General features: G+C 44.9%; 1 protein-coding gene across 2 annotated transcripts in view; it reads left to right on the top strand.

Annotated features, from left to right (window-relative positions):
* The first annotated feature begins 3,692 nt into the window (after positions 1-3,692).
* The window catches only part of MBOAT2 (membrane bound glycerophospholipid O-acyltransferase 2), a 107,756-nt gene continuing 84,797 nt past the window's right edge, over positions 3,693-26,651 (top strand). For both annotated transcript variants that reach the window (XM_081255114.1, XM_081255115.1), the window contains exon 1: positions 3,693-3,821. In XM_081255114.1, the coding sequence (XP_081111240.1) occupies positions 3,747-3,821 (75 nt within the window). In that variant the 5' untranslated portion in view covers positions 3,693-3,746. The remainder of the gene's footprint in view (positions 3,822-26,651) is intronic.

Here is a 26,651-nt window from a genome sequence, read left to right on the forward strand (position 1 = left end):
GTCCAGTGGTTAAGACTCCATGCTCCCCATGCAGGGGGCCCAGGTTCGATCCCTGGTCAGGAAACTAGATCCCTCATGCCACAACTAAGACCCCGCATGCTGCAACTAAAGATCCTGCATGCCGCAACTAAGACCCAGCACAGCCAAAATAATAATAATAATAACAATGAGAAATTTAAGGCACAGAAAAGTTAAGCAGATTTCTCAAGTTCACAGCTATTTGGTGGAAAAGTCAGGATTAAAAGTTTGGGATTAAAATATACACACTAATATATATACAGTAGATAACCAGCAAGGACCTACTATATAGCACAGGGAACTATACCCAGTATCTTGTAATAACCTATAATGGAAGAGAATGTAAAAAAAAGAATATATATATTCATAAATACACATGTGTAACTGAGTCATTTTGCTGTACACCTGAAACTAACACAACATTGTAAATCAACTATATGTCAATTAAAAAAAAAAAGTCAGGACTAAAGTTCAGGTCTTTTGACTTCCAGCCAAGTTTTTTTCTTCTGGATGCTTTCTTTTGATTTTAACATTAAGAAAGGGATTTTACTTGGTACTTGTAACACCTCACTCTCTGTTTTGTGTATACATATGACTGTTTCTTTTTTTGATTATAAGCATCATTTACTCGTTACAGCACGCCCTGCCCCACAGTTCTTGAATATAGCAAGCACTCAGTAAATGTTTGTTTTTAAGAATCAAGTACGTGGGAATCATTTTTATAGGATGAATGTTATCTGTGATAGGACAGTGAGGCATCGTATATAATTAATTCAATTCTTTCACCCTTCATCACAGTTTAAGAGCTTCAGGTCTAATTAGCAGATACTGGTCAGAAGGCCTGCATCAAATTTATGCTATCATCACTGAGCTATTAGCTTAAAACATGGGCCTCATTTTTTTCATTAAAAACATGAAGATGTAGTACTTTTTTATTTTTTTAATTTTTATTTATTTATTTATTTTTAAATTTTTAAATTATTTTTTTTAATTTTTTAATTCATTTTTAATTTTTTATTTTTTTAGATGTAGTACTTTTAATATGAGAAAAATAGTTTCGACTTTCAGAATCACATTATATTTCTTGGATGGTAATGAATATTTCTTCAGTCTTACTGTATACAAAGCACAGTTCTGAGTTTTTCACTTAGGTAAGCTTTTATAACCTCATAACTCAGAGTTGGTGCTATTATTATGCTCATTTTTACACATGAGGAAACTGAGGCTTAGCAAGGTTAGGTAACTTGCCCAAGATCTGGTAGCTAATAAAAGGCAGAGACAGCTGAAAATCTAGGTCTGTGTGACTCCAAAATCTAAGTTATTAATACCTCACTATATTTTACCTATACCTTTACAACTCTGACAGAGCTAAATTTTCCAGATGGCTAATATCCTCCCCATTGTAGACATTAAAGTAATTTCATGTAGTCACCCCAAATAGGGAACTGTGTTCTGTCAAGTCCTACTAAAATAAAAATTCAGTCTAAGGAAACTCCTTTACATAGACATTCCTTGTTCTAGACCTGAGATTGTATCTTTATGCTACTTTAGGTTGCAGTATGTTCCCAACACCTTTTAAGTTTTTAAAATGGTATTTCAAGTTTTCCCTCAGTTTGTATGCTCAGCCACCTGTATGCTTTCTCTACACTTCTCCAAAGTGGAGGAAAGGAAAAAATTTTTTTCTGAGATTAATAGAGGGCTCCAGATTTGGGGGATAATATGTTTGATTGAATCAGCAGCCCATTGAGCAGGTTTGGCCTCTAATTGATTACAACTCCCTCTGAATCACTACCCCAAGGAGAATGAAGGTCCTGGCTTTTTTTTTTGTGTGTGTGTGTGGTACGCGGGCCTCTCACTGTTGCGGAGCACAGGCTCCGGACGTGCAGGCTCAGCGGCCGTGGCTCACGGGCCCAGCCACTCCGCGGCATGTGGGATCTTCCCGGACCGGGGCGCGAACCCGTGTCCCCTGCATCAGCAGGCAGACTCTCAACCACTGTGCCACCAGGGAAGCCCAAGTTCCTCGTTTTTTGATTCTTCCTTCTATCCCTCATTCAGTTTGCTTGTTAGGATTAAGTTAACCAAGCAAAGAAAGTTGGGCAGGAAGGAATTGAACCAATTAGTTCAACCACCTCCCTTTCAGAGAGACAACTAAGTTCCAGGAGAGCGATTTCCTGAAGTTCATGTATATAAATCTGTGCTGCCTCATCCTCCAAGACTCTACAGTAGTTCTCAAGTAAATGGCACACCTGACAGCTGACGGAAATTTCTGGACTGGGTTTAAGTGTGAGGAAGAAGAGGGCCTGGCAATTAAGCGAAACTCTGAAGGCACATACCTTGGATCCCAGTCCTGTCTCTATTTATTAGCTGTGCTCTCTTGGGCAAGTTACTTCTCTGTGACTCAGTTTCTTTGGTTGAGGGTGGTGGCAGTACCACCCTCATGTGGTTGGTGTGGGGATTAAATGATTTATTACACTTTTAACGCAGCAATTAAAGCATGCGGCTGAACTCTCATTAACCATTAGTTATTTCTACCAAAAATTTCACACGCTTAACTCCTTGGATTTTGAGCTCTCCTGATGCTCTCCTCCAGCATTCCTCCTCGTCTGAAATCTTCTCCACAAAGTCGACGCTTCCATTTTCAAGGAACTCAAATGGCTCATTTTCACGGAGCTTCGACAAATAGATGTGACACACACATAACACACACACCACCATACACCGAAGGTACGTGGAAACAGCACAATGGAAGAGTCTGGGGGAGCTGGCGACTCAGGGGTGACGAGTTGCTGAGAAAGAGCCTTCGTTCTGAGGAAGACGGCAGAGGCCGGGCAGTTGAGGACACACACACACGCACACACGCCGCAGGCACAGGTGAGAACTGCCTCCCTCCCTGGGGCGGGGCGCCATCGCGGCGTCGAACTGGACCGGTCGCAGCCCGCCAGGCCCAGGTGGGCTTGAGAGTGACCGAAAGGCACACACAACCGGAACTGGACTCAAGTTTGCGCTTTTCCATAGCAATCCTGAAGACAAAGGGACTTCTTATCTAGGTCACTTTTTTGGTTTGTTGCCCTCCTCCTCCCGGCCCCCAGCTTTGTTCCCAATTTCCCCCAGCGTTGGCTCGACGGCGCCCCGCACGTCGCCCGTTCGTCTGGCAGCCAACCCGTTCCCCTTTGTCGTCCACCGCTCCTCCTAGAGAGGGGTGGGCTGGCCGCCGACTTCGGGCAGGGAGGAGGAATAAAGGGATGAGGAGGCGGAGATCTCCCCGCTGCCACCGAAGAGCGATACCCGCGACCCGCCCGCCCACTGTGGCCAGACAGCCCCTCGTCCCCCGGGCCTGGGCCTGGGATGGGGGCGGGGCGCGGCCGGCGCCCTCTGATTGGCTGCGGGCGTCGGGGCGCCGCTCCGCGATTGGGCCGCGGGGCTGTCTGGTGCGAGGGCGCGCGAGGTGGGGAGGGGGCTGTTGGAAGCTGCTGGAAGTCAGGGGGCGGGGCGGGCGCGGGCGGTCGGGGGCGCGGGCGGGGACGCGGAGACGCGGGGGCGCGGCGGGGGCGTGGGGGCGCGGAAGGAGGGCCGAGCGGGTCACCGCCCCCGGCCCCTCCCCGGCCCCGCCCCGCGCGCTCCGACCGCGGGCGGCCAGGGGGCAGGCGCGCCGGTCGCTTCCCCGTCCTCGGCGTCGCCCGGCTCAGTCGCGGGCGAGCGGCGCGGGCGGCCGGAGCGCCAGGCAGGCCATGGCCACTACCAGCACCACGGGCTCCACCCTGCTGCAGCCCCTCAGCAACGCCGTGCAGCTGCCCATCGACCAGGTACCCGAGGCTGCCCCGCTGGCACCGCGCCCTCACCGCCCCCTCCGCGGCCGTGTGCCATCCGCGCGGAAGCCGGGACCCGGGACCCGGGGCGCGGGCTGGGGCGGGGGCGAAGGGAGGAGGCGACCCGCTTGTTATTGTCCGCCCGCTGCCTGGCGCCCGCTGTCCCCCCGCCCGCAGCTGCCCACCCAGCCCCCACCCCGCTCGGGCAGCCTGGGGGGGCTCCGGGCACCGACGTGCGCGCGTGCATGCTTGGCCCTGCTCCCTGCCACAGCAGCGCCCGACCCGGGGCGTGCGTGCACCGCGTAGTCGGCGATCGGAGTCCCGAAGCCGCTTCCAGCGCGTGTGGGCACGGGTGTAGACAGTGCGTGGAAAGGCTGTGCTTTGGGGGAGCCGGGGTGTCTGTGCCCTGCGCGCGTGGCACCCGATACTCCACGGGGAAAGGATGGACGTGCCTAGGTGGAGGGTGCGCTGGACACGACGTGTGTGGCGTGGAGGAGGCCAGCTCAGGGGTCAGCGACTGGCTCTTTGGGACAGTTTGCGTGGAAGTGCGGCGTATGCAAGAGAGAGAGGCAACAGTTTGGGGCAAGGCAGGCGGGGGTTAGGAAGAAAAGGCAAACTGAGTTAATGATCCCAGGGTGTTTAGCGGAGAAAGTGGCAACCTTGTAGATGGAAACGCCTCCGCCCCGCCCCCTCCCCCCCAAAAAAGCATTTGACACAGTATAGGGAAGAGTGACATTTAAGTCCTCACTTTGAGTTTGCATGAAGGGCCTAAGGGTTACTGAGATATAAACAGGATTGTGTGGGAAAAGCAGCGCCATTTTTATTCAGAAAAGAAAGTTTGGGAGTATTTGTCAGAGTGACATTTAGGGTAGTTGGTGGTGCAGAGATCATTGCTTTAGCCCCAGGGTAGAGGTAGTTCACTGAAAATTTTGCTGAAAATTATTTCAGGTGGACTTGATGTAGAAGTGTTTGCACTTTCCAAGGGATCCGGGTTCACTGCCCGCCCGAATGTGTTGCTGTCATTGATGTCATCAGGGATTTCATTTATAATACTGGATTCCTCTGTGTCCAGACTCCGTTTCATAGCAGCAAGATGGGAAACAACCCCTGTGTCTAACGTTATGACACTAAGTGCTTTGCGCTTCAGTGTTTTAAAAAGTAAAATAGAAGTATGTTCAATGAGTATAAAAAAATTCTACCTCTGTTCAGATCTGAATTCCTTACTTATAGCTCAGTAATAGCTGTTGGTTCTTAGTAAACACCTATCCCCCATACATCTTGAACTACAGTTATAATGTGAATCTTGCTGATAGATTCAAGTGCCACTAGTGAAGTTAATTGCATACTATAAGAAAGTAGTCTTCTCTGTTTATTAATAAACTGATCAGAACTTATGGTTTTTCGTCTTCTCAGTCCTGTGGAGAATTCTCACTTTTCTGAAGTGAAGCACAGTGTATGGCCTTTTAGTGTATTACAACCCTCCTTGACTTAAGTAGGTTGCTGCCAGGGTATCAGCAAATGCAGGGTAGGTATCTGTTTAAAAATTGTTTTGCCAATGACAGCAAGAGAGATAGGCCTATAGCTTTTCACTTATTTTAGGGAACAGGATTATGCTCTCTTTCTCCCTCTTCCTCTCTGTTTCATTTTCTCTCTCCCTATCACGATGAAATATTTTCTCTACTGTGCTCATGCCTTCTAATTTATATAATGCCTGTGACTTTAAAAGTGATTTAATATAATAAACTCATTTAAAAATCTCAGCAATCCGGAGCAAGTTCTTTTTAGTGCTGACATAAGCAGGAGAATCAGGGAAGGGGACAGGACTTAAAATTTTGACTTTCCTCCTTTATTATCTACAGGTTTTGATTTGGTGCCTTGGACACCTTTGTTCTCTTGAGACCATTCTGAATTTGCATAGCCACTTGTATTTTGGGTTGTTTTCTCTTAGCAAGTCTTAAGAATATTGGATTAATACCACACCAGCCTTAACTTTTTATGGTAATAATAAACTTTCTCTGAAGCACCGAAGAATCGACTTTTTTGCCGATAAGGCACTTGGAATAACTGAAAACTCATTTAGTAAAATTGGATGAATAAGTAGTCACTGAGCCATTATTTTGAAGTTGAGCAAAATAGAAAATAATTTTGGTAACATGTAAATAACTGGGTCCCAGTTGAGAGAAAGCCTAAGAATTAGTTGTAATCAAATAGTGTGATTCAACAGGAAAAAGACAAATCAGGAGATGAAAAGTGTAAAAATATAACTTTTTAGTGTGTTAACTTGGTATATGCTAATTAACAGTGTTTTGAAAATTTAGGAAATTACAAAAGCAGTTATTTGATGTCAGAGGAAGAGAAGGACCTTAGAGCCAGAAAACAGTTAAACTTTTTTACTACAGTGAGTGTGGAATTTATGAAATGATAGAAAGTACTGGTATGTATGGAGTAGAAGAATGCAGGTTGCAGGGTCAGGTAGGAGAGAAAGGAGGAAGTATGTTGCAGTAAAGACCAGGCAAGCAACAGGGACAAAAGATCTTGCCTGCCTTAGGCTCCTGGATTCTCTCATCTTTTCTGAGAATTCCAGAGTGACCTTGAGGTAACCGTAGTATTTGTTCAGTAGGTCTTACATTTAAATAAAATATAAAATCTGGTATTGAGTGAGGTTCGATGATGCTTTAAGATGGGAAATATTTAGCATCTGATGTTTCCCCTTTCTAGGCCTTGCATTCCAGGCGACTTTATTTCTAGGGCGGTTAGTTATCGTTAAAGGAATACCTGTGGGGATTTGGGCTGAGGGAGAGACAACGGCCAAACGTGCTGTCGAGAGGACATCAGATGTCATTGAACAGAATCGTATTCTTTATTAGTTGGCTATGTGGTGAATTTTTTAAAAACCCCAACATGAATACCAAACAAGGCAGAATAATTGTGTCCAGATCAACCAATTTTCTTAAGAGGTTTTTTTGTTTTTGTTTTTTAACCTGAACGTATATGTTCTATGGCATTTGACTTCCCTCACTTCTGAGTTATCAGACAGAGGGGCCCTCTAGCCCTCGTCTTCCTCCCTCTCTTTACCCTTCCTTTCCTTTCCTTTTAAGCCATGTTTCTTTCCTTATTTCCCTTGATGCTGTAATTACTATGAAATTGGAGTAAGATTCCCTGGTGACGTGATGTCCAGGATGGCATACTTGGCCGACAGCCAGTGAGGAATGAGACTGACCTCATGGAACAGTCCTGTTTGGGGACAGGGTCCTTGTTTTAGAGATGACGTGCTGAACTTTTTGGGGTGGGGAGAGGGGGCAAGAGGGAGACTCGAGATATTCGGAAAGGTTTGGAGGAGGAGGAGGAGGACCAGCCGTTGTAAGCAATCCTGCCAGGTCAGGTAATAATCATCACGGGTCCCATCTTACAGTTTTCAGATCTCTTTCACATGCGTCATATTATTTTCCTGCGTCCTCACAACACCTTATGAAGTCAGATAAAATTCAAGTCCTGAAGTGTTTTAGCTTCAGGTACGTATGTACATATGGTATTAAGCATTTGAGTAAAAGGTCCATTTTGATTTCTATTCTGAACACGGGGCAAATCATTTTGACAGATCCGTGTTTTATTTTTTTTATTTTTATTTTTTTGCGGTACGCGGGCCTCTCACTGCTGTGGCCTCTCCCGTTGCGGAGCACAGGCTCCGGACGCGCAGGCCCAGCGGCCACGGCTCACGGGCCCAGCCGCTCCGCAGCACGCGGGATCTTCCCGGACCGGGGCACGAACCCGTGTCCCCTGCATCGGCAGGCGGACTCCCAACCACTGCGCCACCAGGGAAGCCCAGATCCGTGTTTTAGATGCAGGTTGCCAGTGTATTTTTGGAGGGCAGGGTGGAGAGGAAGAGCTTTCCCAACACTGAAGTGCTGGTGGTGATGGTTGGAGTGGGGAAAGCCATGTGTGTACAGAGGGAGAATCCTTGTTTCCTTCTTTTTGGTCATTTCGTCGATTGACGGGTCGCTGTATATTCTCCCCCGCCCCATGCCATGTAAACAACCAATGAAGTGAAATAATGTATTAGGGAAAAGCATAGTTTAGAACATTAACTGCTTTAATCCTCTTACAATTCTGTGCTGTGATGAACCCCGTTTTATAGATGAAGAAATAAATGACGTTCTCAGTTTTGAGCCTTTTGAAGATGATGACTTTAGGAGAAGAAGGTGAATGGCAACCAAACAAGAAAATCAAAGGCCCATTTTATCTTCAAGTTGCCATTTGAACGCTTTAGGTTTTGGACATAAATATTTAACTCATTTGTCGCACCTGTCTACTTTTACAGCCGTTATGAGCCTCAGCCTTCATCCTGAGAGCCCTGCCATACTGAGGCAATCTGCCGTGGAAGATTCCTTTTCATCAGGAAGGCATATGGGCCTGAGAATCTTGAATCTGTATTTTGGGCCCTGTCAGTTAACTAATTTTAGAAATGTCACTTTACATAAATGAGTTTCCCCCTGTGTAAAATGTGTGTTGCACTTAGTTTTAAAATTCCATGATTCTGTGTTTGTTTCATCAAGCTGCCTCAAATTCTTTTTGGACTGAGTTGGAGGGAATATAAATATGAACTCAGGGGAGGAAAATGGACTAATAAATTTTGAAGTTGAAACCGCCTCTGTGGTTAATCTGAGGCAGTGAGGCAAAGGACCGCGTGCCCTAAATTGTAGTCCATGTCGGTTTCCCTGTGTCTGTTTCCCTTCATCGGTAGGAAGTAGTCATGCCGTGGTGATGACTGGCTTGGAACCAGATTCTGCCAGCCTTGTGCTCGTTGGCAAATTACTGTTTATTTCTTTAAGGCCCAGTTTCCTCACCTATAAAATAAAGATAATAAATAGTAGCTATTTGTAGATTATTGTGGAGATTAAAATACATAATCTATGTAGAGTACCTGGCTCCTGGTATACATCTGCTGCACGTTCCTTTCTTCTTTACAAATTATGAGATATTTGGAACTTGTCTTCTATTTTTCTTTGGGAAGTTAACATCTGTTCACATATATTCCATTTTAAATCTCTAGGACTTCCTTTTTAGGAAGGGAGATATCAGGCTCAGGTTCAGTCCTGTTCCCCACACAGTGATTAAACTAGGATTAAAATCTCATTTTGAATTTGGAGTCAAAAGTGGTTTTTCTGCTTCCTCACTGTTCAACAGTTCTTTGTCCCCTGCTTTAAAAATGCTTCCTGTGTTATTACTGCCTCGATAGGTACAAATAACCCTAGTCTCTGTTTACTGTGGCCCATCAGGGCTGACTTTCCAGGGAAGTAATCAAAACAGCTCACACACAGCTTTGGCCTGCAGTCGATTTAACAGGTGGGAGTCTACGATGATAGAACTTGGCAAGACTTCTTTAAAATAAAACAAGCTGTAAACGGGGCCCCCAGCAGAGTGATCATTTAATGATTTTACGAATGACATGGGTCCTGCTTTGGTAAATGTGTAGGGTTTGGAAAAGGGGAGGGATAGCTGATGTGTGGAAAGATAGAATTCGGATTCAGGAGATCTGAATAGGCGGCAAGGATGTGCCCTCCTCCTTTGCTTATCAGAATCCTCACGGTTCCTCCAAGCCCGCATCCAGTGCACCCTGCAGATGAATCTTCTCCTGAATCCCATCTGATGTGACTGCTGTTGTATTTGAACCACAGTAGCATTTTGGATTTGGCACCGTTCTGGCATTTATACTCTGCTTAATGTTGTATGTATCTGGCAGGGTTCTGGTAGGAGACAGATTGAACTAGGTAACCAAGGAGACTTTAAGAACCATTTACTAAGATATGGGCAGGTTTAGGGAAATCAGCAAGGAATCGGGTGGTCTCCCAGGACCAGCTCCTCTAGGCCTGGAGGGGCCACAGGAAGGAAGGGTAGAGCCCCAAGGGGATCAGAACCCCACGAGGGCAGCTGTAGGGGCTCCCGCCAGGAGCAGCTGTGGCCCCCAGCGAGGGACCCATCCAGCCCGCGGTGGCCTTGAGGGAGGGGGTGAGGGATGATGAATACCCCACTCCCTCCCATCCTCTCTTTCCTGCTGGTGCCTCCTTCAGAGGGCAAGTTGATACTTTGGGGGCCCAGAGTAAAGTGGAGAGTGGGTCTGGAGGGCGTGGAAATCCTGTGCAGGACACTGTGATTACTGATATGTCCTTTACAGTGTTACTCATCTCTCTCCGTGATGAATACAAATAAAAAACCTTTTGTCAGGCCCTTAAGGCACATCCTTATTCTGTCTCTTTCTTCTCAGTCACACGTTTTGAAAGAACAGTTGAATCTTGCTAATCTCTGCTCACTCTTACAACCATTATAATCAGGCTTCTGCCTGCAACACTAATAGCCACATCCAGCGCAGACTGTGTAATACTGATTAGTTACTTCTTGCTTAAACCTCTTCCCAGCTTCCCTGCTGCCCTTTGCAGTGCTTTTCCAAGTATGGCTGTGAGACCACTTGTATCAAAAATCATGTGGGATTGTTGTTATATATTCCCAGGCTCTACCCAGAGCTACCCAGTGAGGGCCAGGGAACCTACATTTTTAAGCAGGCTCACTCTTACCCACCTTCTCCTACCATCAGAGGTAGAGAGCTACCTGGCCACATTTTTTTAAGGTTCTTCATATTACTAAAAGGTTATCAAAGTGTGATGCATTTTTTAAATGTTTGCATTTAACCGATTAACTTGTAATCTCCAAAAGGTCACGCAGTGTAATTGTGCTGTTGACAATATAGTCACAATATACGGGAAGAATAAAATTCGTAAGTGCACACTAGGCAGTGTGGCCCCCAGTTTTCAGTTGAATGATGTCCATGTCCCCTTCCAGTCCTGTCATTGTATCTCTAGTGACTGCCTGTGTAACCTCATGTGTAGAAAATGTCAGAAGTCTAACTTTGGGGTCCTTCTGGGCTGAGAGGCCTGCCCTGTGAGAGGCCCTGCCCCACCCATTCTCAGGCCTGCTTTACCTCTGGGAACCCCTGGCCCACAGGAGAGGCCTAGAACCTCCCGCATATGGCTGCCAGCTCCTTTCTGTTATTCGGGCCCTGCCCCTACTTTGGCCACCCCTCACACACCCACACTCTCTCCCCGGAGGAGCAGGAAATTGCCAGAAGCCCCCATGCACGTGGCAGTGGCTGGGCTGGAAGTGCAGTCCTGGTCTGCTGCCCGAGGGACCTGCAGAACCAGTTAAGTTCCTTTTCTTATCTTTTAACTCCATGCCTTTGATCAAAAGATTTCCTCTGCCTGGAATCCCCTCCACACTCCTTTGGGTCAGCAAACCCATCTTCTGCAACACTCCGCTAAAGCTTATGCCTCCTGGATGAAGCTTTTAAAGATCCGCCCCATCCCTTCCAGGGGCGCGTCACTCCCCATGGGGCCACTTGTGCGCGTCTAATGCGGGCACAAGCGGTAGGTAAGTATATGCTGCTGCCTGAGGCTGTGGGCATCCCCGGCGGAGCCCCTTCGAGGAGCTGTTCCTCGAACCTCTGCCGAGGTTCTGCAGGGAGGCTGGCGCTGCAGAAGCAGCTCGAAGAGAAGACAGACAGATAGCCGTCCTGCTCAACCTCTGCCCTTGGCTCTGGGCTCCCCCAGCCTCTCCTGTGTCTTCCAAGCAAAAGCCCAGCATCGCCTCGGTCTGGCTTTTTCAGGAGGGGGGTTAGGGGTACATGCTGGGGGTCTTTGCCCCTTTCCACAGCTGCCTGTCAAGGGTGTGCATTCTCCTCGCTCTCGGAGGTGGTGGTCCGAGAGCCCCCGCTGACTGGCGGTGATTTGGCCGCCCTTGCCCTTGTCAGTCGGGGCCTCGGGGGAGTTGCCTCGGCTTTCCCTGCTCTGATGGCACCTGCGGCACTTCATTTCTTTTGCTTACTTCGCGCGCCTCCCTGCCAGGGTGTAAACCCCGCAGGCACAGGGCCTCGCTCGCAGGTTTGCCTCGCTCGCACTCAGGACCGCCGTGGGCACAGAGCGCGTCTGGAGTGGGCAGCTCGCGCGCGGGGAGCACAGACCGGCTAAAGTTCGCTCGTCACTGATGAGTGGGGCGGTCCAGGCGCTGACTGCGCTCTCCTAAGTGGCAGGTTCCCGGTCTGTATCCTGGGGCGAGTGAGGGCCCCTCCCACACGGCTGAGGTTGGCATCAGGGGCCCTGCCGGCAGAGGGCCGAGCACGCAGAGCTCAGGCCGTGCTGGGTGTTGCAGCTGCCGAGCTGCTTTTCCAGGGCTTGTGGAGGACACTGTGTGTACGTCCCTCGGGGGCATCCGGGTGTGCAGTGCCCGTTTGCCGTGATGCATTTTGCAGGCATTGGAGTGTCGGGCGTGTGCCGGACAGCGTGCTGGCCGTGCGGGATGCAGAGGAGAAGGTGGCTGCTGCAGTGGTTAAACCACTTTAAGCAGTGGTTCTCACACTTTTCAAGGCAGCAGCTACCAGAGGAGTTGGCCGGGCGGCCAGGCAGAGGCTCCCGGCCGGGGTGGTACCCGTGCCCAGCTTCTGAGCAGCCCTGCGCCAGGGGCTCTCAGGGATCCTTTTCCCGGGTACACTTCACTTTTCCAGCGTCTTTCGTTGACACCCACACCCTCCCCGGCTGGAAGGCTGGTCGTGGGGTCATGACGGCAGTGGCGTCCCCTCCCTGGATGGGGTGCTGCCTTGTCTCTGCAGCTCCTTGGGCTCCCCAGCTGGCCGAGCTCCGCAGATCGGGGTCGGGTCACTGTGACTCGGTCCCTCCGTGTGGGCACTGCTGTGCTTCCTCCTAGCTGCACAGCCGCGAGAGTTACGGGGGGCCTCTGATGTGAGTGTTCACGTAAAGGGCTGCACAGGACATCTCCGTGGGTTAGAAGGAAGCTGTGCAAACCTTTCTGGCTGACTTTTATTTTCCTCAGGAGGGTTACTTAAAAGCATGGAAGAATTTTGGAGGAATCTGACTGATGATTCAAAGGGAAATGAAGATAACTGTGAGAGGTACCAGTATCCCCAGCTAGACGATTATACTGTCATTACACTGTTGGGTGATAAGGGGTGACTGGAAACAGAAGCTCTATCAGCATTGTTATCAAGCTATTGAGAAAAAAAGCCTTCAGAGTGCAGAACTGTCTTTCTCCAGAAAGAACAAAGGGCTGTCCTTACAGCCCTGTGGGCGGGGCCCTGCAAGAGGGCTCCTTGCCCATATTACCCCTCCACCCCCTTGTCCCCCATCCGGCCAGTCCGGGGAAGCCTGGCTTTTGGCCGGCAGCAGGTGTAATCAGGGGATCCTCCCCGGGCGGCCTGTGTCCTTGTGGAGTGAGGAAGCCAGGGGCAGCCCAGTTGCCAACTAGATGGACCTCCCTCTTCCGTGAACTTCTGGGCCTCTGACCAGCTTGCCTTGCTCCTGTCTCGGCATCGGACAGAGATGCCACATACTTTCTGTTTTAATCCATAATCCCATAGAAACTTTTTTAGTTTTTAGAGGTTTTCTGTGCCAAGCTAGATATCTGTAGAAAGTCAGAGTTGTAGTCAATATATACTTTTAGACATATTTAAGTTACTCGGTTACATGTTATTTTAAAATAAATAGCTCCCAGCTTATACAAACAAAAAATTCTGAATCCTTTCAGTTTCTTTTTGAAGGTAGATTATAGGTAAAACTAAGCATATGAAAGACATTCAGGTGATCCTTACCTTGTTAAAACTGGAGAGAGAGGCTCTGCCTTTTGCAAAACCACTAGTTTCAAAACCGCTCCTCCTCTGGGTGCACAATAAATAGTGATTGAGTTGAATGTATCTAATTTAACAACATCAAATTTCAAAGATAAATGTAAACACTTGCAGTGAAGTTCTCGAAGTTAACTGTATAGAAGGAGACTTGCCTGAGACCAGGATTAAATTTTAAGAATAAACCGTGGGAGTTTCTGTTTACTGTAAGGTGTTGTTACTTGATGAGGTCATGGCTTAGGTGAAGTAGCTAATGCCAACATAAATTCCAAATTCACATGTCTAGAGGTTGCCGGGCAAGGAACATGAATGGATATGAATGTAGATGCAGCCATTTTTTGAGATATAGACAGCATGACCATATGGAAATCCCATGCCCAGGCTAAAAGGAAAGCCACCCCCCGCCCCACATTTGCTGATGGTTACCAAAGCTGATTTTTCAAAGGAAGCTAGAATTCTGGATTTTTTGGTGAAAATTTGTGATTTTTAAAATTTTGGCTGAAGTTTTCTTAAGTCTTCTGTTTTTTGAGCCCAAACAACATAGCTAGGCCAGATTTAGCTTATTGGCCATCAGGAAGTAGGTAGCAGTTTCTGTTATAGTTGGTGGTGGTCGATCCAATCTGAAGAACACTGTGCTCTTCTGAGATGTCAGAGGAACCTTGACAGACCCAATTATAACCATAGCAGGGCAGTCAGGGCTGCAGAAGGCTTGGGAACCATGTCACGGGATTGTTGAAGATGTAATTCTTGTATTTCATCACTTAGTAATTTCGTCCTTAAACTGGCCAGCAGGATTTCAGGTTAAATTTTGTCTGACTAGTTCTAGTCATTTGGAGAAGGTCACACCTTAGAAATAATCTTGAAAGTTAATATCCCATTAAAGTGGGAAGGTTGGACTTTCACACCGCTATCATTTTGTTCTTTTTGCAGATCCAGCATTTCAGTTATTAACTGGCCTAAGTGGTCAAGGCTATCTTATGGGTGTGATGTTAAAAAAAAAAATGTCTAGCTAGTAGAGAATAAAGTCTCTTGGAAAGGTCTTGATTGCCCAATAAGCCCCTACCAATTTTTCAGGTTTTTAAAGTGTACCTTGAATTTTGGCCAGCATATTTTATCTTGTGATAACTATTCAGGCTTTGGAGTTTAAGTTTAATCTACAGTGTGTTTCACTGCAAGTGTTAGGGTGCCTTTTCTAATACTGGGGCTGGCACAGCTGTTCACGTTAGCTGCTTACCAAGGAGAGAAGTGACGAAGATTTTTGGTGTCTGAGTAGAGCCAAGAGGACAAGGTAGAAGTACCCTTTGGCTGGTGCTTAGTATCTTTGGGGATGGCTACGCGTCCTCAGTCTAAGATTATCATCCTTCTATGCGGTCCCTGTAGCTTTCCTGTAGTATGAGGCTAGTTACGTCTTCTCCTTTTGTTCTTGGAAAATATTTTAAAAGCCACATAGTAAAGGAAAGTCTTGGTATATTTGGCATCACAACACTGAGCTTCAGCCTTCCGTTAGATTTGAATGGAAATTCTGATAAACTAGTCAAAATCAAAGAACAGAATTTTTGGGTATTGTCGGTATCATTGGGTATTGTTACACTTTCCCATATGGATTGGAAGGATTCATTTCTAAAGAGTTAGAGTTCTTTTTTAAGGTATAGGGAATATAAATTAATGGGGAAATAAATATGCTGTTCCAGGTAGGTTTTTGGCACAGGCTCAGTTTTAGCACATAGGACTATGAAATGATTGATGCAGTAACTTTGTTAGGAATGTGGCATTTGGTAGGAAACGTGTGAGTCGATTTAGAAAAAAATCCTGCTCGGAATATTCAAGACAAAAAGGATGTTGGGACCATTTCAGCAAAGACAAAATAGATTAGAATAGTGCCAGAAGGCTGGTCTTGGATTGTTTTCCTTTTTATATTGATTTTATTGAAAGCAGGAACCTCTGGAAAATAATGAAACTATTAAATTGCTTTTGCCCATTTTGTCCCTAACTCCAGATTTGGTAAATGCACCTTTCAGCTCTTGTAAAATGAAGGCGAATGTCAGTACAGACCAGCGCCCTGGCTAGGCTAGTACCGTGGGTAACAAGGAGATTAGCTATCTTTATGCTGGACAGTAAACAGTGAGCAGGAGGGCAAGGTACAGCAAGGGAACACCAATGTGTATTAGGATAAGGTATATATCAGGGAAGATGGACTGGATCGAAATCAAGAGCCTTCTGTCACACTGGGACCCAAGGAAACGAGGCAGTAGCAGTGCCGAAGTGAGACCTTTGACAAAGTGACCTCATTCTGAGAATCGCAGAGTAGGAAAGTTTTAGTCTATAGCGCGTGTGGTTGCTTTTAGAACATTTTTATAGAAGGAAGTTGCTGGCTTATTGGTATCATTTTAGAGATTACGAAATACCATTTTGGCAGTAAAGACGGAAAGGGGTACGTAGGTATTGTTGTTCGTTGAGCACCTGGTATGGGCCAGGGGTTTTCTAGGCCCTGGAGAGATGCAAAGGTGAGTGAGAGCTCGTCTGGCTCCTGAGCTTCTAGTCTAGACGGAAGAGAAACACTGATACATCTGCACAGCATGTAAAGCTGTGTCAGAAGAGAGATGCTGGACCTAGCTTGGAGAAAGCTGCTGCAGGGAGTCCCAACAATAAGTCAGGGCCTTTTTCTTTTTTTTTTTGCGGTACGCGGGCCTCTCACTGTTGTGGCCTCTCCCGTTGCGGAGCACAGGCTCCGGACGCGCAGGCTCAGCGGCCATGGCTCACGGGCCCAGCCGCTCTGCGGCATGTGGGATCCTCCCAGACCGGGGCACGAACCCGTGTCCCCTGCATCAGCAGGCGGACTCTCAACCACTGCGCCACCAGGGAAGCCCAGTCAGGGCCTTTAAAGGTAATAGACTACTTGTTTTCTCACATAAGTTTTGATGCAAATGGTCCAGATTGGTGGATAGTTCCACTTCACCTGGTCCTACAGAGACCAGTGTTCCTTCCAACACATTGTTCTGCTACCTGGGGCCTTATTGCCTGATTGCAGTTGAGGCTGGTTTGTTGAGGGCAGTGGTCCTTAAGCATGAGTTTGCATGAGAATTCCCTGTAACACTGGTTAAAACACAGGTTGCTGGGCCCTATGACCAGAGTTTCTGATTCAGTTAAGTCCGAGTTTGCAAGTGTGACAGGTTCCCAGGTGATGTTACTGCTGCTGGTCTGGCAGCCAGACCTTGAGAACTTAGAGGGTTCCAGTCCTCCAGCAGACAAGGGGGGAAAGAACCCTTGCAGATGCAGGTGTGGGCCAGAAGTGGCACATACGCGTTACTTTGACCGTGCTTCCTTTTGCCAGAACTCTGTCACATGGCCACAGGTCACAGCAAGGATATGGGTGGGGTGAGGGCTAGTAAATGTAGCTCGTCTGTGGGAGGGCAGGGCAGGCCCCACCATGCTGGCATCATCTAGGGAAAAACAGCCGTAACTCAGGCTTGGATTGGTCAGGGCAAGGTAACGTCTGAGCCAGAATCTTGAAGGATAAAATTTCCTGGCATCCCAGAGCAGAAGTGCGACTTGTAGTTAAGGAAGCAAGGAAAATGGAAAGCAGGGCAGGCTCGCCCTTTGAATAAGTATTGATTGATAGCCAGGCTTTTCGTGAGCCCTCGAGCTGCAGAGACTAGAGGGGAGATGGGCAGGGTCTGATGCAGCTGATTGAAAAGCAAACAGGTTTCGTGTGTTAAGAGTCTAGCAGTTAAGACCGTGGGTTCAGGAATGAGCTTAGATTTGAGCTGTGGTTCTGTGTGAGTGGCCTGAACCTTGCTTTATCTGCATTGCTGAGCCTCGTGGGTAGGAAGCACTCTGTAAATGTCAGCGATCATGGTCATAGCACCTTTGGTGTGAACTGCTTGTGTGAAACGAAATCCTCATGGGAGTCTCTGGTGAATGGCCTTCTGGCTTCTGTGTGAACACATCTGTGCTGGAGAGCTTGCTCCCTTCTCTAGGGCAGCCAAGGCCATTTCTGGGTAGCTGTCATGGTTAGAAGGTTTGTCATCTTGGTGCTTACAGACTTTCTGGAACAATCCGGAAGTGGTCTGAATAAGCCCACTTCTTCATGGTCACCTTTTGGATTGTTGGAGACATTCCGTCTGTTTTCACATGGTTGGCTTATGAACAAGTGCACTTTAGTAAATTAGGTATCGCTACCCCTAAATCTTCTACTTTGGAATGCAGGGGCTCATGAGTGAACGTTTCTAGCTGTCCTGGGATGGGTAGCCCTGCGCCTGAAAGTCTGGTTTCCAAGGGTTGCCCTCTTTAGAGCATTGCATACTTGTTTGAAGATTTATTGCTTTTTGCCTCTATTATTTGCTAGTATGTACTAAAAATAAAAATAAAATTGCTGATTTGGTAATAGGCATGTTCTTTGAGACAATGATATTTGAGACACTGATAGAAACCACTAGGCATACCCCGAATACCACTTCTTTAGGCTCAGTGGACTCCTGGTACTCATGGTTTATTGTGTTCAGGCGTGAGAAAAAGAGCATCACTGAAGAACGTGGATGAAATGCTGGAAATGTGTTATCTAAGGTTGCCTTTAAATAGGGGTCCATCAAATCACAATTTTGGTCAAATGTCTGATGGCTGAGTGTTAAAATCAATAGTGAGTTAAAGCTGAATATTATCCAGACAAATCTCAGAAATTTCTTTGTCTTCAACTCCTGAAAATGGTTGATGGTGTCCTGTAATCATTCTGCAAACAGTTGTTTCTTTGTAGATTCAAAACAATAGGAATTCTCTTCTTAAAACATTCTTTTTTTTTAAACATCTTTATTGGAGTATAATTGCTTTACAATGGTGTGTTTACAATGGTGTTTGCTTTATAACAAAGTGAATCAGCTATACATATACATATATCCCCATATCTCCTCCCTCTTGCATCTCCCTCCCACCCTCCCTATCCCACCCCTCTAGGTGGTCACAAATCACCGAGCTGATCTCCCTGTGCTATGCAGCTGCTTCCCACTAGCTATCTGTTTTACATTTGGTAGTGTATATAAGTCCATGCCACTCTCTCATTTTGTCCCAGCTTACTGTGCCCCCTCCCCGTGTCCTCAAGTCCATTCTCTACATCTGCGTCTTTATTCCTGTCCTGCCCCTAGGTTCTTCAGAACCCTTTTTTTCCTTAGATTCCGTATATATGTGTTAGCATATGGTATTTGTTTTTCTCTTTAAAATATTCTTATGAAGACTATTGATCTCAGGTTTAATTAGTGAGAATAAAACATGTTTTGGGAACCCCAATTCTCTTTAACACTTTCCTTTTTTTCCATACTTCTTATATATTTTTATTACGTATGTATGATTCATTATGGATATTATTGTTTGTGAGTTTAGCATTCTTTCTCCTTGTGAAATTGAGATGGCAGAGCTAATTATTCTGCTTTTAATTCATTTGCATAAGATGTATAGAATTCCCAAATAGAGCTTTTTCATTAAAAAAGGTCATTTTTTCATGATTTAAAACTAAATAACTAAAAATCAAATATGGTTCTTAAAGGTTATTTTGTTTTATTTTAGTACACTAAACAATTTTATAAGTATAATAGAATGATAAAATCATATTATCTCTTATTGACTTCCAAAAAATTTTATAAGAATTTTCCTCAGTGAATATAATGTTCTTCCTAAAGCTGTCATATAAATGAACCCTTTCTCAACTCTCACGTTAACTCATTTGCTTTCCTGTTAATAGTTTCATACTCATCAGTTATAACAGCATTTTATTCTCATGATAACAAGCACATATTCATATCTTAACTGATAGAATATTAATATATAGGCACACAAGGTGATTTCACACCAATTTAAATGTAGAATTCTTATCTATATACATATATTTGAAAGTTAATATTCATTTATGAACAATAGATATGAGTGACATGCACTGTTTATATTACTGGTTTTATTTTGCTGATCAGAAATGACAGTAGGATTAAAGACCTAAATGTAAGACTGGAAACCATTAAAATCCTAGATGAAAACATAAGCAGAACACTCTTTGACATATATCGTCATAATCTTTTTTTGGATCTGTCTCTGAAGGCAAAGTAAACAATGCAAAAATAAACAAATGACACCTAATTAAACTTAAAATCTTTTGCACAGCAAAGGAAACTATTGACAAAACAAAAAGATAACCTACTGAATGGGAGAAGGTATTTGCAAGTGATCTGACAAATAAGGGATTAGTATCCAAAATATATAAACAGCTCATATAGCTCAATATTAAAAAACGAAACAACCCAATTAAACAATGAGCAGAAGACCTGAATAGACATTTTTCTGAAGACAACATACAGATGGCCAACAGGCACATGAAAAGATGCTCAAGATCGCTAATCACCAGGGAAATGCAAGTCAAAACCACGGTGTTACCACCTCGCACCTGTCAGAATGGCCATCATCAAAAAGACCACAAATAACAAATGTTGGTGAGGATGTGGAGAAAAGGGAACCCTCCTACGCTGTTAGTGGGAATGTAAGTTGGTGCAGCCACTGTGGAGAACAGTATGGTGGTTCCTCAAAAAACTAAAAATAGAACTACCATATGACTCAGCACTTGCACTCCTGGGTATATATCTGAAGAAAACAGAAACACTAATTGGAAAAGATATGTGCACCCCAACGTTCATAGCAGCATGTTTTACAGCAATGACGATATGGAAGCAACCTAAGTGTCCATCAACAGGTGAATGAATAAAGAAGAGGATATATATGTGTGTGTGTGTTTGTGTGTGTATACAGGAATGAAATTTTGCCATTTGCAACAATATGGATAGACCTGGAGGGCATTATGCTTGTTGGAATAAGTCTAACAGAGAATGACAAATGCTGTATGTTATCACCTATATGTGGAATCTGAAAAATGAAAGGAATGAATATAAAGAAATTTACAGATCTAGGGAACAGACTAGTGGTTACCAGTCTGGAGAGGGAAGTGGGGAGGGGCAAGATAGGGATAGGGGATTAAGAGGTACAAACTACTATGTATAAAATGAATAATCTACAAGGATATATTGTACAGCATAGGAAATATAGCCAATATTTTATAATAACTTTAGATGGAGTATAATCTATAAAAATATTGAATCACTATGTTGTATACCTGAAAGTAATGTAATATTGTAAGTCAACTGTACTTCAATTTAAAAAAAAAAAGAAATGATAGATTAGTCTATCTCAAGTGATAAAATTGAGACAAGTGTGAAATTCAAGGATGCTAGAAATGGCCAGGAAAAAGGCATTAGGCCTTTTTGTCCTTTTACAGACCAAGATCCAGAGCAAAGCAAAATCATGGATTTGGGCTGAATAACAGGGTGAAACCAAACTTTAGTTCATCTATAACTTGAAAAGTTGGCGAAATTAGGGTTTTTTGTTTTGTTTCGTTTTTTGCTCATTAGGAGCTGATTCTTATAACATGTAGATGCGTTTTACATTTGTGCAATTCCAATTTCGTGTGTTTTCACTAATGTATTTTGTATCCTAATAGGGAACTGAATATAGTTTGTGTGTTTTCTATCTGATTTTAAAAGTAATATATATTCATTGTATAAAATTTATAAAACACAGAAAGGTATAAGATGAAAATTTAAAAATCACTCATGGTTCTTCAACTTTTGCTACCTTTCTTTTTAGTGTGTATATTTAAACAAAATTGCCTGCATACTGAATGTAAGATCTTTGTAACCTTTTGTTTTTACGTAACACTTTGAGAGTCACTTCCAATTTAATTAAATTGATTTTCAAAACCAATATAATGTTCCATCATTTGGATATATCATCGTTAATTATTCCTCTGTTGTGTACAATTTTTTGCTATCATGATATTGCCGTAAATTTCTTTATATATTTGTTTGGTGCATATACCTGTTTATTTCCTTAGGAAAAGAAGTTTCCTGAGTCTGAAACAATATGCAGAATCACTGGTTTTGAAACAATTATTAGAACTTTTGCTTTTGTTTTTAATTTATTACAGTTTGTTTTCTCCTTTAATATTTTAAGTTGTTTTCACTTTTTATTTCTTCATACTTGCACCCTTTAGAAGTTACACTGCCTTGTTCTTCAGTACTTGAATGTTTTATGAGTCAGAAAGTTACCGGAACTCCCCAGCTTGGGTGGTGTCAGCTCTGGTCCAGTGGCTGTGCTTTCCCCACTGCCTTTACCAAGTGCTGAAAGGATTGAGATTATGCCTTAGAGGCGTGTCCTCCTTTTATCCCTTGCCTCTGGGCGTCTTCTGCTCTGTTTCTGTGTCTGTTTACTAGGTTATTTCCCCCACTAGAGGGATCTTCCTTCTCTCCAATGCTGGTGCCCTCTCTCTGCAGGCATTTGTCAGATGTTTGCATTGCATACAAGTTCATGATGATTATATTTCTAATTTTTAGAAAAATAACATTACATTCATTTTAAGACTCCGAACCATCTGGAAGTCTACCAGCAGGATTTATGCTCAGCCTATTCAGAGCATTTGCTCACCAGTTCTCCTTGCAGGCTTGGTTCCCATTCCAATTGGTTTAGCGTTGAGAGAGTTAGACTCACCGTGAAGAGGAACCAGACCACTGGCGGGTCGGCTGGTGCTGTTAGGGATGCTGGAGACGGGTGTCTGCTGCCTGCACACCTTGCTGGTGCCATCTGCCTGCCTCGTGCTCAGAGGTCCTGAGCCCCTGCCAGCGAGGGTCATGGTTAATAGAGCAGACACTCCCCTTTTTCCTTCCTCCTTTTAGAAGCCCTACTTCATGTTCCTGAGAATAACAGGGAAAACTCCACTCTTCCTTGATTTCTCTGCTTGTAGGTGAAGAAGAAACAAAAAATTATCACATAACTTTAATCTTGTAAAGGAAGTGATGGTAGGCATTTAGTGTAAATCGTATGCCCCGGCCCTGCTCAGACCGCTGTGGGGAATCCTCTTGTCATTTGGAATGGACCCCCAGGTCCCGCCATGATTCGGCCCTGCCGACCTCTCTAACCTCATGTCCTACCGTTTTTTTCTCCTCTACTTTGTCTCCACTGGCCTTCTCACAATTGCTTGAATACTGTGAGCACGTTCCCACCCGGGGCCTTTGCCCTGATGTCCCTGCTCCCCAGATGTCTGTCCAGCTCACCCCTTCACTTGCTGTAGCTCTCTGCTCAAGGCCTTCTGAAGGAGGCCTGCTCTGGTCTCCCCATCCCCAAAATAGAGCCTCCTATCATTTTGCTCTTCGTCAGTCTTATTTTTTTAAAATATCCACCTTACATTCTTTTGTACATTTTGACATTATACATTTATTTGTTTATTGTCTGTTTCTCTCACACTAAAGTGTAATCTCCATGAGAGCAGGGACTTTGTTTTTTTTTTTCTTTTTTCCACTGTCTAGTGCCTGGAGCAGTGCCTGGCACATAGCAGGTGCTCAATATGGATTTGTCTATTATATTAGAGAACTATCAATCTGATGATTATATGTGTTTTTTAGATTTTAATTTCTTAATGCTAACTGAATATAATTTACAGCAGCAAATGATAGAACAAATGACCTGTTTTAGCATTAACTGCTCTTTACTTTTTGGAATTTCAGCTTAAGCTTAATGCAATACCAGTTTTGGAACTTATTTTTCTCTTGTTGTGAGGCAGCGGTTTCGAATGGTGATATTGCCGCTTTTTAGGAAGGAAACTTAACCTCTGTAACCTGTAGAAGCCTCCATTCCCTCATATATAAAATAGAGTTAATGATCATGTTGGCGTTTTCAGGTTCTAGTAATTAATAGCCCTTTCTTGTCAAATTTAGCCCTGCCTGAGAGAGAGATAGATACAAGAGTCAGACGTGGATCAAATGGTCAGCCTTACTGATGAAAGCTGAATTGGAGGGTGTGGCTTAGGGGTCCTGTCATGTGGAGCTCCCAGTACGTTACTCCTGAGTTAAACTCCTCCAACACAGGCAGAGCTGGGCGCCTGCAGGTTCCCCAGAAGGAGCAACTTCCCCAGTTAACTTCCCACACCGTGAAGCAGGCTGAGGCTGGCAGGTCTAAAGAAAGCCCCAAAGGTTTAGTGCAGTCTTTCCTCTGATGGGGAGGATGGGGAGGCGGCAGCGTTGCACCAGAAGAAAGAGGAGGCCCTGGGAGCGGAGGGTCCCCCAAGCAGGTAGTACCTATTGTGGGGAGGACTCCTGTAAGATATTTTCTCTGTAAAGAGTTTGGAACACAGCGAATGCTGAATACCTATTAGCCATTATTACTATAACATCTGTGCATGTCATTACTTACAGCAGTTATCGTACTGGACTATGATAGGTGTTTGCTTTTTTTTTTTAATATGTAGTCACTAGGGTAGAGTGGAAGCTCTTGGGGGAAGGAACTCTTCATTATCTCTTGAATCTCCAATGCTAGACTAGCTAGTGTTGGCTTGTAGCAGTCAGTGAATGGATATTTGTTTGAGAAGAAGAATGGCTTACTGGAAAGAACGTGGGTTTTGGAGTCAGAAAAAGGGAATCTGCTTTAAATTCATTTTAGACCAGGGAGGAGATAAGAAAGAGTGAATACCAAGAGAGGAACGTGGACTAATATATATATATTTAAGATGTTTAACAATAGTTGAAACGATTTCTGCTTCATTAAAGAAAGTAGCTAAACAAAATAGCACACACCCAAAATGTTTCAGTTTATCTAGGTTTCGCTAGGTTTCTTTTCTTCACGTTCATAGGTAGTGGTAAAGACGTTAGGCTCCTGCAGAGTGACCGATAGTGTACACATGTTAGGATGTGTTTCTAATTAAAAAGTAAGGACAGGGACTTCCCTGGTGGCGTAGTGGTTAAGAATCCTTCTGCCAATGCAGGGGACACGGGTGCGAGCCCTGGTCTGGGAGGATCCCACATGCCGCGGAGCAACTAAGCCCGTGAGCCACAACTTCTGAGCCCATGTGCCGCAACTACTGAGCCCGTGAGCCACAACTACTGAGCCCGTGAGCCACAACTACTGAGCCCGCGCCCTAAAGCCCGTGCTCTGCAACAAGAGAATCCACTGCAATGAGAAGCCCGCGCACCGCAACGAAGAGTAGCCCCCTCTCACCACAACTAGAGAAAGCCCGTGCGCAGCAACGAAGACCCAATGCAGCCAAAAATAAATTAATAAATAAATTTATAAAAAAAAAGTAAGGACAAAGTAGGAGAAATTATTATTGAAATACACAGTGAGGTCTTTTTTGATCTATCCCAATATGAACAATAAGTGAATGTTTTATGGGGAGGTGTGCATATGTTCACAGAGTTTAAGAAGAGGGCAGATGTCACTAGTAGACAGTCGTTAGCCCTTTCCTGTCTGCCTCCCCCGTTAGGTGTCCTTGAATCCAAGCTCCTTGTCGTCCTTAGCGATGCTTTAGTTTTAGCCATTTCTGTGCCCTGACAGCGTTGTCACATACTCTTCCGATGGCACGTGGTGACACGGTGAAGGCTGTAATGATGTTGGTGCTCCTTTTTCACTGTGGCGAATATTACCTACATTAACTCTGACAGAGACAGCCTTTCTCTTTCTTTACCCTGGGGCTTCCCTGGGCTTCTCCAGTCATGATTTCACTTGCAGATTAAAATGTCATATGGCACATTCACAAGAGCAGGTTTGGTCTTCAGCATCCGGGCAAGCGCGCCTCCCCATGGCTGCAGGGGGGATGGGTGCCAGCCCAGAAGTCCCCCTGCCTCCCTGGGAGGGGTGTCCCTGGAGCACGTGGCCTTGGCGGGGTCCCTGCAGCACACCGCCTGCACGGGTCCTGGACACGCCAGGTACTTTCAGTCCCATAGTCCAGAATTAGCACTTGTGTATTGGAAAATAGTACTTTTCTGAGCTCCTGTTTTTAAAATGGGGGAGGGTAGTGACTATTTTCCAGGTTATTGGGAGTGTTATTCAGTTACTGGAGGATGTCAGATGCTGCTCACGTTCTAACTGCTCAGCAAACGACATTTCGGAATACGGGCAGGTGGTGTGACATCGCCTGTATGTGGTGAGCGCCCGCCTGTGCTGCACGTGCTGTTCACTCTCATCGCTCCATCCACTCCACTGCTCCTCATGACCGCGCCCCGATGCTCTGGCTGCAGACAGACAGACGGCAAGGGCACAGCTGCCTGGTGCCTCCCCGGCCTCCTGGCTGGTGAGTTGGCAGGACTTGGACTAGAACCCAGAGCTGGTGACACTTGTGCAGTGTGGCTCCCACTGCTATGTGCACACGTGCCAGTAAGGGCTTTTGATAGTCAGTTACTTCTGAAATGGGGGAGGGGGGATAAATTAGGAGGTTGGGATTAACATGTACACACTCCTATATATAAAACAGATAACCAGCAAGGACCTAATGTGTAACACAGGGAACTATACTCAACATTCTGTAATAACCTACGAGGGAAAAGAATCTGACAAAGAACATCTATCTATATATCTATATAAAACTGAATCACTGTGCTGTACACGTGAAACTAACATGACATTGTAAATCAACTATACTTCAATAAAGTAGAAAAACAGTATATCGTGGAAACTTTTTTTGTGTGTGTGTGGATTTACTATTTAGTGGATAACTTTTTTAGAATTATGGGTTTCTTTGGTAAATCACTTCTAGTAGGACACAGAATGGGACCCTTAAAAACTGATCATTTTTGTTGGCAGTTAAATGGGAAAGAAAACTATTTTCCTTGTTTTGTGGGCTGGGGAGCGTAAGATTTTAATGGTCATTGTTTCTCTTTTGGGAGGAAAAAAACTTCCAAAGACTTAGTTTTAGACAGAGAAGCAGGCAAATTTTAAAACTCTTTAAAGATAGTTTTCTGTCATTTAAATTTGCTATTGAAAAATTTTCTTTACCTAAAAATTTTTTTTTGTTATTAAAATTAACAATACTTGCCCGTTGTAGAAATTTGGAAAGTATATTATTAACATAAAATTTGAATTCTACACCCTTAGGGATAACATCTGCACTTCGAGAATTTATCTTTCTCTCCTTGGATAATGGTCTTCTGGAGCCTTCCACTTTCCATCTCAAATGTGGGGTGACTGCTCCCCTGGCCTACTGCACAGTTTGCATTCTGCAGCTTCCTTTTACTGCACCTATGAGCCAAACTCATTATTTCTTGAATCCTTGCCTTCATTCTTGGTTTAGACTTTTA

This window comes from Mesoplodon bidens (assembly GCF_964165515.1).
Source record: "Mesoplodon bidens genome assembly, chromosome: 14".
In the NCBI taxonomy this organism is placed as follows: domain Eukaryota; kingdom Metazoa; phylum Chordata; class Mammalia; order Artiodactyla; family Ziphiidae; genus Mesoplodon; species Mesoplodon bidens.